This window comes from Babylonia areolata, chromosome 20, assembly GCF_041734735.1.
Source record: "Babylonia areolata isolate BAREFJ2019XMU chromosome 20, ASM4173473v1, whole genome shotgun sequence".
NCBI classification, from domain to species: Eukaryota; Metazoa; Mollusca; class Gastropoda; order Neogastropoda; family Buccinidae; genus Babylonia; species Babylonia areolata.
The window spans coordinates 53,105,575-53,125,618 of record NC_134895.1 but is presented as its reverse complement, the minus strand read 5'-3'; the positions used below and the strand labels follow the sequence as shown (position 1 = coordinate 53,125,618).

At 41.6% G+C, this 20,044-nt stretch overlaps 2 protein-coding genes across 2 annotated transcripts in view; one reads left to right on the top strand and one right to left on the bottom strand.

The window, feature by feature from the left end:
* Window positions 1–2,495, top strand: part of LOC143295473 (putative defense protein 3) — a 10,555-nt gene extending 8,060 nt beyond the window's left edge. The window contains exons 4-5 of the mRNA XM_076607192.1: window positions 596–690; window positions 2,239–2,495. Coding sequence (XP_076463307.1) covers window positions 596–690; window positions 2,239–2,482 — 339 coding nt within the window. The 3' untranslated portion in view covers window positions 2,483–2,495. The remainder of the gene's footprint in view (window positions 1–595; window positions 691–2,238) is intronic.
* A 2,563-nt stretch (window positions 2,496–5,058) lies between these two features.
* LOC143294721 (uncharacterized) lies at window positions 5,059–19,144 on the bottom strand. Its single transcript, XM_076606151.1, has 4 exons — window positions 18,820–19,144; window positions 14,805–14,872; window positions 10,575–10,715; window positions 5,059–9,530 (listed from the first exon to the last, which is right to left on the bottom strand). The coding sequence occupies exons 1-4, from the start codon at window positions 18,887–18,889 to the stop codon at window positions 8,847–8,849; spliced, it is 963 nt and encodes a 320-aa protein (XP_076462266.1). The 5' UTR covers window positions 18,890–19,144; the 3' UTR covers window positions 5,059–8,846.
* Window positions 19,145–20,044: the final 900 nt, after the last annotated feature.

Here is a 20,044-nt window from a genome sequence, read left to right as displayed (position 1 = left end):
TTTTTTCTTACAACACTATATATATATATATATATATATATATATATATATTGTTTAATGTGACGTTGATGTGTGGGGTGTTTGCGCCACATAAGTACAATATATCATCATTATTATCATTATTATTGTTATCAGTCTTGTGGTCCATCAACTGGGCTTTTAAGCAGCAAAAAAAAAAAAAAAAAAAAAACAAAAAACAAAAAAAAAACGATTTAAAAAATAAAAAAAATCAGTTAAAATCGTGCCTACATAAAGGTTTTTACGGCCTGCACTTTCAAAGATTCATTCAAATATGTTTTTTGTGAAGATTAATATTTGAATCATGATTAACCTGTAGGGCTACGGTTGTGGAATGTGAATCAGGCTATAGTTGTAGGTGTAGGTAAATTTCTTTCCTTTTTTTTTTTCTTTTTTTGTTTTGTTTTGTGAACCAAATAAATATACAAATGAAAAGGTAAATAGTAAGAAGAATTTAAAAAAAAATTAATTCAAGCAATAAGCAAACCAATTTAAAAAAACAACAAAAACAAAAAAACAACCGATTCAGTCCACGCGCGGTGGAACTGACCGCGGAAGATGGGATTTTTTGTGACAGGGGACAGCAGTGACTCACACGGGCAGGGCCGATAAATCCTCCGTCGCCGCCTATTGGACAGCGCCAATGAACAATGTTGGCAATGTCACCTTCATGTAAGTCTCTCTCTCTCTCTCTCTCTCTCAGTTTCAGAGGCATAGATCATTATTTATATGTACTTAAGTATGTGTTCAGTGTATTGATATGATGTGTGTCGATGTTACATGCGTAAAAATGTATAATGTGATTTACATGTACTTTGTTTCTGTGTACTGTCCAAACCTTGAAGACGAACGACTGAAGAAAAGGCACATTACCCCCCCCCCCCCCCCCCCCCCCCCCCCCCCCGTCACATGTACTTTAAGCTGATGACAAAGTGCCGAAGTGTCGCTGATCTCTTGTTGATTTATTTTGTTTCATTCTGCTATTCCTTTCTGTTCCATTGCACTGACCATTTTGTTCTGATTAGTATCTACTATGTCACTAGAGCTTTACAGTTAATGACATTTAACATTTCAGTATTCACTGTTCTGGCAGTTTTCAGTTTCCAGACGTTGTCAAAGCGTGCGGACTGGTACATATACGCTACACCACATAACAGACAAATGAACAAAACATATTGCAGTTTGATGATTAGACCCTAAAATTTGTGTTTTGTATTTGTATTTCTTTTTATCACTACAGATTTCCCTGGGTAAAATTCGGGTTGATCTCCTCAGGGAGAGCGCGTCCCTACACTACAGAGCCAGCCTTTTTTCTTCTTTCTTTTTTTTGTATTTTTTCCTGCGTGCAATTTCGTTTGTTTTTCCTATCGAAGTGGATTTTTCTACAGAATTTTGCCAGGAACAACCCTTTTGTTGCCGTGGGTTCTTTAACGTGCGCTAAGTGCATGGTGCACACGAAACCTCGGTTTATCGTCTCATCCAAATGACTAGCGTCCAGACCACCACTCAAGGTCTAGTGGAGGGGGAGAAAAAATCGGCGTCTGAGCCGTGATTCGAACCAGCGCGCTCAGATTCTCTCGCTTTCTAGACCTCTAGGCCATCACTCCACCTGTGGGATAATTAGATGTTTGGATAGATAAATGAATAAATCAATCAGTCTGTCTATCTATCTTTCTATGTATCTGTTCTAAAAATAAAAATAAATATGTATCTATTCTAAAAATAAATAAATAAATAAATAAATTTTTTTTTAAAATCACCATAGTGCTGATTAATGAGTCATCCTCGATTTTTTTTTTTTTTTTTTTTTTTTTTTTACTTGTGTTCTTTGCCTTTCAATTTGTGTCTTGTCTGTTCTGTGTTTCTGTTTGTGTCTATATGTTTGATTTTCATGTTTGGTGAGATTTGGGGGATGGTTGGGGAGAGGGGTTGTTTTAAACTATTTTTTTCCCAGTATGTTTATGGCGCTATCTTTTTTCTTCTTCTTTCTTTTATAGCCTTACTTTTGGGAGGACTGGATGCTTAGTTAAAAAAAAAAAAACAAGCCACTGCCGGTGCCCATCTGCATGTTATCCTTGAACATGGATTGTCAGCCTCCTAACCTTTTATGTACTATCCTCCCCAATATTCCTTGTGACCCCGGTACACTTGGTAATAAAGACATTCTATTCTATTATATTGTATTCTATCTCTCTCTTCTCTCGTGTTTTCCCCCTACAGGGCTACAGTGGTGCAGAACTTCACCACGTTCTACGTGGGCCTCACCTCCACACCTGTCCGCTACATGGCCATGAACAACGACATGAACAGCGACATGAACAACGACATGAACAGCGATATGAACAACGACATGAACAGCGATATGAACAACGACATGAAAAAGGACAACATGAACTCTGGAGAGTTTGTTGCTGGCAGCTTCGCCGTTCTCATGGCAGCCTTGTTGCTGAGTCGTCTGTTTTAAACATTGAGAATCCCTTTATCTATCTATCTATCTATCTATCTATCTATATATATATATATATTTTTTTTAGGTGCGTTTGGTGCGTTTGGAGGGTGGCCTTTCTTCTCAATCAGTTGATGGTATGAGCTTGACCTCATGCCGTATTAATTTTGTCACCCTCACGGTCCCTCCCTCTCTCTCTCTCTCTCTCTCACAGCTGTTCTGTAAAACTATAGCTGACTGTGATTTTAATGTTATAAAATTGCAACTATTTGATGGGTTAGTTTTTGGGTTTGGGAGGTTATTACGTTTTCGTGCATGATTTAACCCGAATGTACATTTCTTTCAATTTTCAAAACATTATCGCTGATTTTTATATATATATATATATATATATATGGCTCATATCAGCATTCCAAAGAATAATCGGCCATTTACAGCTTTCTAGCTTTGTATGAATTTCCCGATGAGATTTTCGTGAATTGTTTCATGTTGCATCACAGTATTTCAACGGACGAAATGCACATGAGCCTAACCAGACAGCAGGATTAGAAGTGAATCCTCACCCTTTACACTTTCCGACAGCAGCTGGGGTGGTGGGGGTGGGGGTGGGGGGGGGGGAGATGTCATATCGAATGCTAGCCTGTGTTTTTTCTCTTTTCTATCTGGAATTTTGCCAGAATCTGATGGATTTCAAATGTAGAGTTGTTTGCTTGCCGTCAAATCGCGGTTTCCTTTTTTTTTTTTTTTTTGGCTGACATCTTGATAGCTTTGTCTAAAGTGTTGTTTGACGAGGTTGGTTTTTGTTGTTGTTGTTGTTTTTTTTGTCGTTGTTTTTCTGGGGGTGGGGGTGGGGGGGTGTTAATGTAGAAAAAGGAAGCAGGTCTCTTGCTGTTTCATTTTGGAAAAGTTCTAAACACTATAAGCGTTGACGATAAAACGCTATTTTTTAAATTCACACATGCTGTCAGTCTTGTGATATCATTATGATTTGTACAACTTACACAAAATGATACACATATCTATGTTGACGTTCACACACACACACACACACGTGCGCACGCACACTCATTAATCAGAATAGAATGATATTGTGTATTGTCTTGACGAATCCAGATGACACGTTTTAGTGCAAAACAGACCATGGTGATCTATTTGGCACAAAAATTATGACTCTGGGTGAAACATTTTTTATATCCATATATCTTCTTTTTTTTTCTTTTTCTTTTTTTACACTTGTGTGTTGTTGTTTTTTTCCACGCTTCAACATAAAAAGAAAGAAAAAAAAGAGATGCTGTTGTCTCGGTATGTTCGGTTTGATATTTGTATGGCTGCAGGACAGGTGCACAAACACATGGACGAACGCACACATGCATACTCAATTACTCGTTCATTTGCACTGATGCACATTGTGACTAACTCACTCATGAGCTGGTTTTCACAGACGTGCGCGCGCTCGCGTTGTTATAAGTTGAAAGTCTTTTAATTCGACAAGGTAAGCATAGATCAGGGATGGAGAAGTGAATTTAATGTGTCAATAGCCTATCATGGGGGGCGAATATGCCTGAACTCAGGGAGAGGGTTGCCCAAACATCTGCCATCCGTCAAGGGGCGAGTGGAAAAGCAGATCTGAGAGACACTGATACTGACACAACTTTCATTGCCGTGTGCCACCGGCCCATACACAATTAACCGGGAGCGGGGATGTGAGTGGAAGAAGGCAGGGAAAGGGCGTTATAGAAGACCTCAGAGAGAGAGAGAGAGAGAGAGAGGGGGGGGGGTGCTCTAATCACACGCGCAAAATAGCCTCCCTTCCCTGCCTCTTCCTTGTCTTCAGTTTCTCCAGTTTTCGAGTTATGCATCCCGCGTGTGAATGACTGGTGCGAAAGCGCTTTGATTTGTCTCTGCACAAGATTCAGCGCTATATAAATACCATTATTGTTCAAAACATGGAATTATCATGTGTCAGACGCTCAGTGGAGAAAATTTTAATGTTTTGTTTCCTGAATCCTTTTCCTACCACCATGCAAGGGACTCTTGTTCGACTGATTCCCAGAAAAGACAGGGGGTGGGGTGAAGTGGGGGAAGGACGGGGGGACGGGGGGGATTGGGGGAGGGGGGGGGGGGGTCCGCCTGTTGACATCAGTGCTGGTCTTTTGGATGAGGCAATATGTGGAGTGATGGCCTGGACTCGAGATAATGCGTCCGCCCATCAGGAAGGGAGAGAATCTGAGCGCACTGGTTCGCATCTCGGCACAGTCGCCAGTATTTTCTTCCCTTCCACCGGACCGGCCTTGGGTGGTGGTCGGGACGCTAGTCATTCGGATGAGACGATAAACCGAGGTACCGTGTGTAACATACACTTAGCGCACGTAAAAGAACCCACGGCAAGACAAGTGTTGTCCCTGGCAAAATTCTGTAGAAAAATCCACTTCGATAGGAAAAGTAAATAAAACTGCACACAGGGAAAAAAAAAAAAAAAAAAAAAATTTTAAAAATGGTTGGTGCTCTGTGTAGCGAGAGAAGGCCTTCAAGACTCACTTGTGATACACTTAAAAAAAAAAAAAAAATCTAATCGTTAAAATGTGTTCTGTATTTGTTCAGCTTCAGGTTAAAAGAAAAAGAAAAAAAGAAAAAAAAAAAGTCCTAACGGCAGATTCGAACCCCGCGTGTTCGGGTGAGAAGAAACTGTCTTACCCATTACTCTGTCATAGTTTCTTAGCTGCCGTTCCAAAATATAATATTTAAACATGCTTTTTTAAAGGGCGATAAATCAATTGCGGTATTCGCAGTGAGAACGCTGTTTAAATCATATTATTCTGGTGTATCTTGGGCATTCAAAAAATCTTTAAGGGCAATTAAAAATTATTTTAAAGTCCGTGGTTAAGTAGACGTGGCTATCGCCGCAATCACACTGCAACATTTAGCTGTTTTCTCTAGATCTAGATAGATGTACAAGTTTAGTTACACCCGATTGACATGGTCGATTCAATTTCTCTTTTATGTTCATTCTAGTTTTAAAGTTGATATGGAAATTGAGTATTTCGTTAAACTAATAACATGAAGAGCCAAGTACAAGTACTTCAAAACGTCGTATGAAGTGAAAAGGACTTCAAAAGTCAAGACTGGAAATTTTTACGTTTCATCAATTCAAGGGTATTAACTCTCATGGTTTATTATTTTTAACTGTAAATTCCGACTGATTCTGTGGATATTTTTATGGCAGTTTGGGGCATAATCCAGTAAGTGATGAGGCGTTCACAAATCTTTCTCTGAATAAATATTTAACGGTCTCCTTCTCCAACTTTCCATCACATGTTATCGTGCATTGTCCATTGAATATAGGATTGAACGGGCAGGTCAACAACTTGAAACAAAATGGCGTCGTTCGCGTTCGCAAAGAATATGAGCACGTGCTTTGAATATGTATAAATATGTGTACGCAACTGATTTTTGCCCATGACCTTCAGGGCTCAGCCAATAGATCTATAATGTCCACTGGCTGTATTGATTTTAATATTTTCCGAAAAAGATCACTTTGGCGAATGAACATAGTGAAAACCCTGTACACTGAGAGTAAAACACACAAGCTTTTTATGTATTGAGTATAATTTCCAAATGTAATGTTTAATATGAGAAAGATCAGTTTAAAGCAAATTAAGCCCCAAGCATTAATTACAGATTAATTTCCCTTTTTTACTATCTGCACCAAAGACATGCAAAATAAACTTAACTTCCATGCTTAGCAAAAGAAGTTCCTGTCTGAACAAAAAATGACTGCTCTTGTTGTTGTGTCAGAATATCAGATTAAAGTGCCAAGTTTAGAGAATAAAAATATATAAATATAACAGTAAAAATAGTTTGCATATAATTTGGCTTCTTTCTTTATTTTTTTGTGCCCATATTGAGCAATATTGTTTTAAACAAGATGACTGGAAAGAACTGAATTTTTCCTATTTTTATGCCACATTTGGTGTCAACTGACAAAGTATTTGTAGAGAAAATGGCAATGTTAAAGTTTACCACGGACACACAGACACACACACAGACAACCGAACACCTGGTTAAAACATAGACTCACTTTGTTTACACAAGTGAGTCAAAAAATGGTTGGTGCTCTGTGCAGTGACGCGCTCTCCCTGGGGAGAGCAGCCCGAATTTCACACAGAATAATCTGTTATGACAAAAAAGAGAAATACAAATATGAAATCCCATGTGGAGGAAGTACTTTGCACACGTTAAAGAACCCACGACAACAAGACAGTTAACCTTAGCAAAATTTCAATAAAAATTCCATCTTGATGGGTAAACAAATGAAATACAGTGTCATGTGGTTAAAAAAACCCAAACAAACAATAGACAAATAAGGAAAGAAAGCACCATGGCAGGCAATTAATGTCAGTTTGACAGAGACATTGCCACAGCCTTCAGCCTGTATGCGCCAGAATGTCTCAGTCAGCAGTGCCCTCCAAAATCAAAAGAATGAGTCATGAAAATAAAAGTTGCTGGGACACAGGAGAAACATCTGCAAATGCTACTATCCGTTTATGAATGACTACTTAAAGGGAGACAATTTAGACATTTGTAACATTCCCTGGCAATGGTCCCCTTTTGTAAACAACAACAACAAATCATGCATGATTTTACTTCTTCAGTTTCATTGCTGACCTTCATATCATTGGCAACAACACTGACGTTCTAAAAACAACACACTGAAAGAACAAGTAAAAGATATTTGAGGATAAGAGCTGTTGTATCTATTTCCTCTCAGCTTTTCACAACACTCATTAATCAAGCAAGCACATGACCGATTATTCCCCTTTCTTCACACAGCTCACAAAATAAACTGCTTAAAAATCTATCAACTGTTACAGAATGTCTCCAAAACCCTGTCGTGCAAAAAATGGTAGGGCGTTAAACTCAGCTCTACAGACAGTTTCAGCTGCTACTCTCAAAGTTTGATGTTCTGTTTATTTGTCTTCATCCCTCCATCAGATTTGAGTTGTGATTTGGGTGCTGAACATTTGGCAGCGATGATCGATGAACTCAGTTTCCTGAGCTGCACCTTGAAAAGTCCTGTTAAGATGTCTATATTGATAGATATACAAGGATATACAGACAGACACAAACACTCAGCTTACATCAGAGATTGGCATAAGCTAATAGCTAAAGAGCTGCACCTTGAAAAGTCCTGTTAAGATGTCTATATTGACAGATATACAAGGATATACATACAGAAACAAACACTCAGCTTACATCAGAGATTGGCATAAGCTAATAGCTAAAGAGCTGCACCTTGAAAAGTCCTGTTAAGATGTCTATACAGACAGATATACAAGGATACAGACAGACACAAACACTCAGCTTACATCAGAGATTGGCATAAGCTAATAGCTAAAGTGCTGCACCTTGAAAAGTCCTGTTAAGATGTCTATATTGACAGATATACAAGGATACAGACAGACACAAACACTCAGCTTACATCAGAGATTGGCATAAGCTAATAGCTGGACCAACAGCAAAGTGAGAGCTGTATCAATGGGTTCTCTACTGCAATGGGAATTCAGTTACAGAGCAGTCTTTTGTGAAGGACTACTGACTCTCAAACTTGGTGGCAAGATTGCACTAGCTTTTAGTGCTGCAGCCTTGGTGGCAAGTTAGCCTTTGGGGACCATCCCAATGCCAACTGTCCTAAAACCCTCTTGGCCGAGAGAGTGGGGATGTAACTTGGGCAAGACCCTCTCCACTATAATCAAATTCTGGCCCAGATAGTCAGGACAGCAGTTGCCTCTTCTGGTGTTCTGATGGTCATAGTCAGACACAACCGACTATTATACATGCTGACAAAAAAAAAAAAAAAAGCTGGCACCAAAATGTGCTCTCTCCCACTACAGTGACACTCTGAAGTTCACATAATCTGTTTTGATGTCAGCACAATATTATACAATGCAGAACAACCTTAAACAGGTCAACATATCAGTTGAAGATATTTCAGTACATCAGCTGAAAACAGTTCAATGCATTATTTGAAAATATTTTGAAACATCAGTCAGTTTCATTGACAGAGTCAGTAGGCAACAAACAACGTAAGAAAAACAAAGAACGTATAATTATTTGAATCGATTTGTAGTAATATTCATCTCATGTAAGACTTAAACCAGCAGTCACATGATGCACATGAAAACATGTGCATGAAAGACAGAGAAATGGATGGGGTGTAAAGGGGGAGGGAGAAGGTGTGGAGAGGGTGGGGGTGATGGAGACAGACAGACAACGTGAGAGAGATACATACTAGAATATATACTTCTGTTGTTTTTTTTTTTTCTTTTGAATAGATTTTTCCTGTCTATGCATCCAAGTCATGACATGTGTCCAAAGCTCACACTTATTGGCTGTGTTTCTGAACTGTTTCCACCAAGAGCTGTTTGATGTCCCTGAGCTCTGAGCAAAGAGTGAGCACTGTTGATTTGAGTGATGTCACTTCCACCCGTAACTGAGCACAGCATCTGCATCCGCATGTGGCCTCTGTGTGGCTGGGGTCAGGGCTTTGCTTTTCTCCATGGCCTGTATTCTGAAGGCTTTTTGCATGCAAAGCAGATGAGCTTGCTGAGGTGCTCCAACCATCAGGCTGACACTGGTCACCTGAACCAGTGCGAGCTTCCTGCTCTTGAATGAATGCTGCATCTTCCTCTGTTGATGCTGCCAGTTTCTCTTTGCAAAATTCAGGGTCAATCATCATAGCCAGTTCCCTGTGAAGTGGATCTTCATACAGAATAGTGATGAACTTGCGATACCAGTCTGTTTTGTGGCTCTGCATGGCAGCAATCAGCTCCATTTGAACTAAGGCTCTATCCCCTGATTTCTCCTTCTTCCGTAGTTTTTGCAAATGAGTTTCGTTGATCAGATCCCGATCAAGCATCTTGTTCAAAAGAGGCTCTAATTTCAGATGGTTGTGCAAAGGCTTACTCATAAGAGCTATCAATTTTCGATGTTCTGGATTGTCAAGCCAGGGGTCTGCAGTTGTACTGTCCAACAGATGATGAAGAATGACTGAGTCCTCCCCGCTAAACTGCAAACACACAGACAAATTTATGATTAGCACAAAAGCAAAACTAAAAGATGATTGAGAGGGTGGTGGAGAAAGAACAAAGAACAAAAATTGTACAAACTAGTGGTGTTAGTGATTGATGTTCGAGGCCCTATTTTGGCATGATGTTGTGTCCTTGAGAAGGGCACTCCGAAGTGCACAGGAAGTACGACAGAAGAGGATTATTGAGGAGCAACAAATATTGCAATCAGTTATGCTGGTGTATGTCAAATGGAAGTAAGACTGTTTAACTTTAACATGTACATGCTCCACCACAAATTACTTTCCCACTTTCATTGGGATAAATGAATGAACATGATACTGGTCCTTATACCTACAATACATGAACTGGTCAAGTTACCATGTGGAGTGATGGCCTGGAGGTAGCACATCCGCCTAGGAAGCCAGAGAATCTGAGCTCCCTGGTTCAAATCATGGCTCAGTTGGCAATATTTTCTTCCCCTACACTTGAGCTCGAGTGGTAGTCTGGACACTAGTCATTCGGATGAGACGATAAACCAAGGTCCCGTGTGCAGCATGCACTTAGTGCACGTAAAAGAACCCACGGCAACAAATGGGTTGTCCCTGGCAAAAATCTGTAGAAAAATCCACTTCGATAGGAAAAAACAAATAAAACTGCATGCAGGAAAAAATACCCCAAAAAATGGGTGGCACTCTCAGTGTAGTGACGTGCTCTCCCTGGGAAGAGCAGTCTGAATTTCACAAAGAGAAATATGTTGTGACAAAAAAGAGAAATACAAATACAAATACATACACACACACACACATACACACACACACACACACATATATATATATATATATATATATACCATCATTTCGAGATTAAAACTGTCATTCTGGCTATATCCTATATATTTGTCTTTTGTTATTGATAACAGGAGCACTGTATCCAATGCGAAAACCACCTAGTTACAACTTTTTGTTTTAATACAGAACATTTGACACATGAAACCTGACAAAAGTGATTCAGCACAAATGTATTGTAAGGAAACTGTTGTGTACAGCTTTCAGTGCCTCCAGCAGCACCGTCCATTTCCCAGGTTCATCTGATTCTTTGATGGCAATTAGCAGTTCAGTGGCAGCTTGTTCTCCTTTCCCTTCTTCTTCCAGGAGATGGAGATGGCGTTTAATTCTCTGCACCTCCTGTCCAGACAAAAGAGCATGATGTGATTACAGTTGTTTCTACTGGGCTTCCTCTCTGCCTATGCTGGTCCCAAGTCCATATGCAAAAGGAGAAGGTTCAGATAAAGAACTAGGAAGCTCTTTGTGTAAACAAAAAAACAAAACAAAAACAAAAATCTGCTATAAAAAGACCAACAAAAAAAGCAACATTTGGGACTATAGAGGCCAGACTGCATCATTTGGACATATGTGCCTTATTATGACATTTTGGCAGGTTTAATCTACTGACTACTGCTGACCACTCTATTGCATGGCCACTGCTGACTTCCACTGATCGACCATCACTGAAAGGTGTTCAGGTTATTACGTTATTTTGTCATATTCTGTGCATGTTATGTCTTGGCAGGTTTTTGACAAGCAACTGTCCACTGCTGACCATCACTATCTCATCTCATCTATCCCTTGACCCGTGGGTGGGTCGTTGGGGTACCATGGATGACTGCCTGGTCAGCTCGCGCCACCTGCCTCGGTCCTCAGCGGCCCTTTGAGTTGTGGCAAATGGCAGGCCCGTCCACTCTTTGATGTTGTCCTCCCACCGCTTTCTCTGTCTGCCTCTCTTCCTCCTTGTACGGTACCCTGCAGGATGGTCTTGGCTAGGCCGTCTGATCGTGTGACGTGTCCATACCAGCGGACCTTGCGTTCCTTCACTGTGGTTAGCAGGTCTTTGAATGGGCCAATGGCGTTTTGGACTCTTCTTTTCACTTCCTCATTTGTGATGTGGTCTTTGTATGTAATGTTCAGGATCTTGCGGAAGCATCTCATTTCCAGGGCCTGGATTCTTCTCTGGAGTTCTGCAGTGAGGGTCCAGGATTCGCAAGCGTATAGAAATATTGAGAAGATGAGGGAGCGCATTAGTCTGATTTTGGACGAGAGGGAGATCTTTTTGTCCTTCCATATAGTCTTCAATCGACTCAGTGCGGCAGTAGTCTGCACGATTCTGGACAGGACCTCTGGTTTCGAACCCTCGTCTGACACAATGGCACCCAAGTATTTGAAGGAGGAGACTTCTTCCAGTTCTTCACCGTTTACGTGCAAGTTGGACGTTACACCTTGGCTGTTGTTGGTCATAACCTTGGTCTTCTTGGCACTGATCCCCATGCCGTAGGCTGATGATGTCTTGTCAAGTTTGTGCACGAGTTCTTCGAGTTCTTTCTCTTCTCCTGCCAGGCCATCAATGTCATCGGCAAAGCGCAGGTTGGTGATGACTCTGCCTCCAATGCTGACAGTTCCCACATGATCTTCCAGGGCGTCAGTCATGATCCTTTCAAGAAAGAGGGAGAGAGTAGACAGCCCTGTCTGACTCCGACCGTGGTTCTAAACCAGTTACCCGTGCTACCATTGAAGAGGACTGCACTGGTTGCTCTTTCGTATAGGTTCTGTATGGCTTGGATAATGTCTTCACTGATGTTGAATTTGTGCATGGTGGCCCATAAGGCAGGGTGCCATACCCTGTCGAATGCCTTCTTGAAGTCAATGAAGACGTGGTAGAGGTCTCTTTGGTGCTGGAGATATTTCTCGCACAGCAAGCGCAGGTTGAAGATTTGTTCTGTTGTGCTTCTCCCTGCTCTGAAGCCGGCCTGCTCTTCGGCGATGATCATTTCTGCTTGCGGCTTCAGTCGGTTGAGAAGGACCTTTAGCATGACCTTGCTGGGGTGGCTGATTAGGCTGATAGTGTGGTAGTTTTTGCACTGTTGTAGATTGCCCTTCTTGGGGATTGTGATGACCAATGATTGTGTCCAGGTGGTTGGCCACTCTCCCGTCTGCAGGATCTTATTACAGATGGTGGTGAGGGCATCAATCACCGCTTCGCCTCCAGCTTGAATCAGTTCGGTGGGAATGTTGTCGACGCCAGCTGACTTCCCTGCTTTCAGTGTCTTCACTGCTGCCTCTACTTCTTCCCGAAGAATTGGCTGGCTGTCGTTGTTGGTTGATGGGGGACAGTTCAGAACTGAAGTGTCACCTTTGGTGTCATGGTTGTACAACTCGGAGCAATATTCAGTCCAGCGCTGTAGGATGTCTTTTTCTTCAATGAGGCATTTCCCTGATTTGTCCTGGATGGTGCTGACTCGTCCTTGCTTGGTTGTTGTCAAGTTTTTGACAGTTGCGTACGCTCTTTTTGAGTTGTTCTTTTGCAGGTTGTCTTCAATCTCTGAGCACTGTTGTTCTATCCAGTTTTCTTTTGCTTTTCTCATGCTGGATTTGACCTTGTTGTTGGCGGTCCTGTATTTGTTTGTTCCTTCAGGGGTGCCTTTCTTGTTCTTCAGTGCTCTTCGTTTATCGCATAGGTCGAGGATGTCAGGAGTGACCCAGGGCTTCTTCACTGGTCGTTTTGTGCCCAGAACTTCTTTGGCAGTCTCCGTCACTGCAGTGTTAAATGCAGTTGTTTCTCTGTCGATGTTCACCTCTTCGTCCTGCAAGATGGTCAGTGCGGCGAATTTTCCTCCAATCATGGCTTTGAAAGATTCTGCAACCTCTGTGGTCGCTGCCCACGTCTGCCCCTGGGAAGCTTCTGGTCCTGGCGATGTTGATGCAGGACCGAAAGCGTTTCTTCACCAGGATGTAGTCGATCTGGTTGTTGTAGTCTCCGCCAGGGCTTTGCCAGGTCCATCTTCTGGATTTTTTGTGCGCTCCAAGTGTGTTTGCCAATATGAGGTCATTGTATCTGGCAAACTCCAACAATCTGAGACCTCTGTCGTTGGATGCCTCATTGCAGAAAGGACCGCAGTTGCCTTGTCAGTTTGGCTGTGCGTCTGCTCCAACCTGGAACGCATCACTATCTAACAGTGTTCAAATTTCATTGCTTTTTGACAGTTATACAGTATTAGGACATCTCAACAGGATTTAACAATTTGCTGACAACTACCGATCATTACTGACCACTGTTGACCACTCCAAAAAAGTTATCAGAATGAAGCATTTCATCATGCTTCTGCAAGATTCACTTAAAAGCTAGTTTAACTATTCACTGACCAACATAAATCACAAAACATAAGTTGACACTGTTTTGCATAGTGAGTTGTACTTTTTCACTAGTTTTGGCCACTGACCATAACTGAACACTGACGAGCAGTACTGACCAGAATACAAAAGGGTACTTTCTAATGCAATATTAGTATTGTTTCACCCGTTTTAACAACTAATCTCTTGTGACCACTACTGAACACTACCATAAAGTGTATGTATGATGAAACAAATAAAACATGGTAGGAACATACAGACCTGGAAAAACATAGACTTGGGTAACAAAGACCAGGGGGGGGGAATTAAGGAATATATACCTACCTGGTGAAAAAAGACCTGGAGGAATATAGACCAGGGGGAACATAAACCTGGGGGAACTTAGATATGCTCCCTTGTAGTGTAGTGTAGTGTAGTGTAGTGTAGTGTAGTGTAGTGTATCTGTCATGCTGAGTGTACAGACCTCAGCCAGCTTTGGATGGCTGTGGTGAGTGTTTAATTATATGCCTCAGCGGGTCATTTTCCCCCTTCAAGCGAGACAGCCAGTTCACCTACTGACATCTGTGCTGGAATGCTGAAACTCCACACAGTGCAGTGCTATATATGTCTGCTTCAGCAACAGTTGGGTGCAAAAGATGGTGATATAAAAGTTGATTTGAGGGGAATGGACATGGCGGGACAATTAAACAGGTGGCTGAAAATGGACAGTTAAATCAGCTTGATGAAAAGAGTCAAGACCCTGGCAAGAGCTTCCTATTCCTATCTTTCTATTAAGTGCTTTAATAATTCCTGACACATTTTTAACACACACACACACACACACACACATGCATGCACGCATGCATGCATGCACACATGCATGCACACACACACAATGACGTGAGTTCAGAGTGCATACTTCCTTTCAAGTGTGGGTGGGTGGATGCTTGTTTTTGTTGTTGTTTTTGATGTTGTCATTGGAAAAGATGTTAAACAATAGCATGCATATGCATGCACACATAAAGGCTGGGTGAGAGAGAGAGAGAGAGAGAGAGAGAGAGAGAGAGAGAGAGAGATAGAGAGAGAGAAAGTAAGAACCTGGTGAATACTCACACTGAGATGAATATGTATCAGAAGATCAGAAGCGGGCAGATTCCTCACGAGAAAGTCCCAAATTAAATCTGTGACAGTCAAAATACAAACCGACCAATAAATTTGAAAACTCATTCACAACTGATAAGCAAAAGAAAGAAGGAAAGAAAGAAAGAAAATGGAAGAGAATAAACCAACTTTCAACAGAACACAATGAAGAAAAAGGGTCAAGTGAGATGTATGACAGTCATTCAAACAAACATACAAAAACCAACCAAAATAAAGTTATTCCAGCATTCTGAAAACCTGCAATATCTACTCAAGGAATAAAAACTGACAGCAGCTGCAAAGCATGATGACCTGTACTTTCATATTATCTTTTTTTTTATGTGGCTGTATAACTTGTAAGGGAGGTGCGCCATGGCAGAATGAGTCAGGCAGTTATGATCCAGTGTTCACCAGTGATGTGGCTGTATGACTTGTAAGGGAGGTACGCCATGGCAGAATGAGTCAGACGTTTGACTTATGATCCAGTGTTCACCAGTGATGTGGCTGTATAACTTGTAAGGGAGGTACGCCATGGCAGAATGAATCAGGCGTTTGACTTATGATCCAGTGTTCACTAGTGATGTGGCTGTATAACTTGTAAGGGAGGTACGCCATGGTGGAATGAGTCAGACGTTTGACTTATGATCCAGTGTTCACCAGTGATGTGACTGTATAACTTGTAAGGGAGGTACGCCATGGCAGAATGAATCAGGCGTTTGACTTATGATCCAGTGTTCACCAGTGATGTGGCTGTATAACTTGTAAGGGAGGTACGCCATGGTGGAATGAGTCAGACGTTTGACTTATGATCCAGTGTTCACCAGTGATGTGACTGTATAACTTGTAAGGGAGGTACGCCATGGCAGAATGAATCAGGCGTTTGACTTATGATCCAGTGTTCACTAGTGATGTGGCTGTATAACTTGTAAGGGAGGTACGCCATGGTGGAATGAGTCAGACGTTTGACTTATGATCCAGTGTTCACCAGTGATGTGACTGTATAACTTGTAAGGGAGGTACGCCATGGCAGAATGAATCAGGCGTTTGACTTATGATCCAGTGTTCACCAGTGATGTGGCTGTATAACTTGTAAGGGAGGTACGCCATGGTGGAATGAGTCAGACGTTTGACTTATGATCCAGTGTTCACCAGTGATGTGGCTGTATAACTTGTAAGGGAGCTACGCCATGACAGAATGAGTCAGGCGTTTGACTTATGATCCAGTGTTCACCAGCGACGTGGCTGTATAACTTGTAAGGGAGGTACGCCATGGTGGAATGAGTCAGACGTTTGACTTATGATCCAGTGTTCACCAGTGATGTGGCTGTATAACTTGTAAGGGAGGTACGCCATGGCAGAATGAGTCAGGCGTTTGACTTATGATCCAGTGTTCACCAGTGATGTGGCTGTATAACTTGTAAGGGAGGTACGCCATGGCAGAATGAGTCAGGCGTTTGACTTATGATCCAGTGTTCACCAGTGATGTGGCTGTATAACTTGTAAGGGAGGTACGCCATGGTGGAATGAGTCAGACGTTTGACTTATGATCCAGTGTTCACCAGTGATGTGGCTGTATAACTTGTAAGGGAGGTACGCCATGGCAGAATGAATCAGGCGTTTGACTTATGATCCAGTGTTCACCAGTGATGTGGCTGTATAACTTGTAAGGGAGGTACGCCATGGTGGAATGAGTCAGACGTTTGACTTATGATCCAGTGTTCACCAGTGATGTGGCTGTATAACTTGTAAGGGAGCTACGCCATGACAGAATGAGTCAGGCGTTTGACTTATGATCCAGTGTTCACCAGTGATGTGGCTGTATAACTTGTAAGGGAGGTACGCCATGGCAGAATGAGTCAGGCGTTTGACTTATGATCCAGTGTTCACCAGTGATGTGGCTGTATAACTTGTAAGGGAGGTATGCCATGGCGGAATGAGTCAGGCGTTTGACTTATGATCCAGCGTTCACCAGTGATCACGGTTCAAGGCCCTGTTTCAGCATGGGAAAAGCACTTTGATTTTCCTCACTCCACCCTGGTGTGAATGGATACCCGAGAGGATAATTGGGCTCTGCCTTCCTCTAACAAGCCTTGAACACGCTGGGATATATTGCCCTGATGGCCTTATGGTGAGAATGGGTCATATCACAACCACCAGATCAAGGCTCAGCGCGCTTAACTGGTCTTGCTGATTCTGATTGCATATCCTAGAAACATATATACTGGTCTGGATCCCAAACACTGATGGTACTTTAAATGATGTGGCATAGGTGTATGAAATAGACAGCTGGCAGGTCCTTAATCTCTACACTGCATTTCATAACTGTGGGTTCCCGGCTCGTGAGCTGGGTGGGGTTTTTTTTCCAATTTTTTGTATCATTTATTAATTATTTGTTTGTTTGTTTTATCCTTTATCGATGTATTGATTTATTATCCCATTTGGTGGTTTGAAGGTTGCATTTTTTTATGTCATTAGATTTCGCAATTAAAAACCCCGTGTAAACCCTTGCACGCACACACACACACACAAACTCACACACACAAACACACACACACACACACACACACACACACACACACTCACTCACATACACATTGTGATTGAAAACCTGTATGAACCCCTGAAAAAAGGTCCTTAATCTCTCCTGTCACACACACACACACACACACACACACACACACACACACATACACGTGTCAGTATATATGTACATATAAAACACATTTATATAATCCAATAATCCAAAATCTCCATTATTTTAAGCAATTACTTGATTAATTCTGTTCTCTACAAAACAAAACAAGAGTTCAAGAGAGAAAATGATTTCACAAGGACTTTCAAAATAACTGTCAAAACTGGAAATGCTTAACTTATCATATTTCACTGAATATTAATTTAAGCAAATAAAAAGAAATTCAAATCAGAAAAAAAGAAAGTGTTACATTTAGCTGATGATCATAATTGACTTCTCATTACTTAAATATCATGATGGATGTTGTGATATCAGCTATTCTAAAATTTTCATAAAACAGTACATACTTGATTTGGAATAGTTCAATATGACACTTACATTGTTAATATATAAAAGAACAAAAAACGAAAAAGAAGTAATCCTCTAACAGTGCTTCATATCATTGGTGGCAGCAGTACTCAAGAAAACAAAAGCCAGGCAATCAATATTGTTGGATTAACACACACACACACACACACACACACACACACACACACACACACAGAGAGAGAGATACAGCAAGAGAGAGAGAGAGAGAGAGAGAGAGAGAGAGAGAGCACAAGCAAACTGACAAGCAGAGAGAGTTCACTCTAAATATAAGACTGAAATTCAGAACATTATACAGTTCACCCAAAGGCTTTTTTTTTTCTTCTTCTGAACTTTGTCAGGTTTTCATTGACAGTTGAACTATTTTTCGCTTCTGTTGTATTTCTTATTATAGTCAGTTTGTGTGTGTGTGTGTGTGTGTGTGTGTGTGTGTGTGTGTGTGTGTGTGTGTGTGTGTGTGTGTGTGTGTGTGCCAATAATAACATGAAATAAATAATTAATGTGTCTATGTGAATGTTCTTGGCCTGTTATCTTAGGTGACAAATGCAGACGAAGCAATTTTTATTTTACTAACAGAGTAACAAATGTTTGGAACAATTTGCCACAAGATGTTGTTTCCGCAGGAATAGTGAATTCTTTTAAAATTTATCTTGACAGGCACTTACAGAATTTTAAATACAAAACTCATCTAGATATTTTGTGATTATGAACTGACAAGCAATGCGCACTCAATATGTTCGAAAATTATTATATGTGGGGATCCGATCTCTTTTTCTTCCCCACTTGAAGCGGCCTACACGTACGCCTTGATATTGATCGATATGATGTGCTATGATGATAAGAAGTACGTGCTCCACAAAGATCGAAATGATTTCATGTGTTGGAACTGCTTCTGACGATCCTATTTGATTACATGGGGTGTTGACTCACCAACCATTTTCTCTATGGTTTCATCCCGAGACACGCGAGGATGGGTAACTCGACAGGTTGATTGTGCCATGTCTCCTCTTGCATCTGCTGTCTGTTGATTGCTGCCACAACGGTTGATTGTCAACCTTTGTCTTGGATTTCAGCCGGGAAAATATGTCTCAGACTAATCGAAAATACCAACAACACCAACTGAACTTAGGAAGAGATACCAGTGCCTAAAAGACTTTCCCAAAACGAAACCTTTGGAAACCATGGTCAGGATTATTTTCCTCATTCCTTCCAACAAACCCTAACAGGTGAAGTTTCTGTTTCGCTCGAAAATGAAACAAGGAACGTAACTAGGGAAATATAACTCTTGTCTACTCAATATGCGTCGTCTGCTAGGCCACATAGCCACCAAACACCAACACTGTGACGCAGTTATACGAATGATATGAAGATCATGTTCTCTCTCAACCCCCGCCCACTGATCTACCCCCTCACATGCACCTGGCATGGCTTACATCTGCAACGCCAAAATACAAGACCGAGTTTTTTTCTTGTAGATTTTTTTCACGGCGAGTTAAAAATATTCGCTCTGTGCTCCGGCTGCAAGGTTACAAACTGACCGCGAAAGCGGCTGTGTGTGTGTGTGTGTGTGTGTGTGAACTCCCAGCAAACATTGTTGAGGCAGACTCCCCCAGCAGCTTCAAAAGCAGAGTCACCTCTCACCTCAGGGCGCCACTCTTGACAGTCTCGCTGCTGCGAAACTCCAAGAGTAGGCAAAACCATAGGATAAATTACAGCAATTGTCGGGTATGAATGTGAGAGTGAATGTTTAGGTAAGTAGCCTGGGTAGGGGGAGTGCTGGAGGGAGGGCTCTGCGACGGGGGGTGCCAGGGGCCATCAATAGGATGCCTGCCTGTCACTTCTCGCCCCCTCTGATCCAGTTAGTGGGCAGGAGGGAGAGTGCGAATGTGATTGGAGTAAAAAAAAAAAAAAAAATTGTTTTGGTCAAGCAACTGGTCTGCGGAAACCCCCCCAAAATGTGGCAAAATAATCAACGTGTTGATTGTGGCTACACAACAGAAGAAGAAGAAGAAGTGTGTGTGTGTGTGTGTGTGTGTGTGTGTGTGTGTGTGTGTGTGTGTGTGTGTGTGTGTGTGTGTGTGTGTGTGTGTGTGTGTGTGTGTGTGTGTATCTCACACACACTGACACACAGACACACACACATACAGAGAGAGAG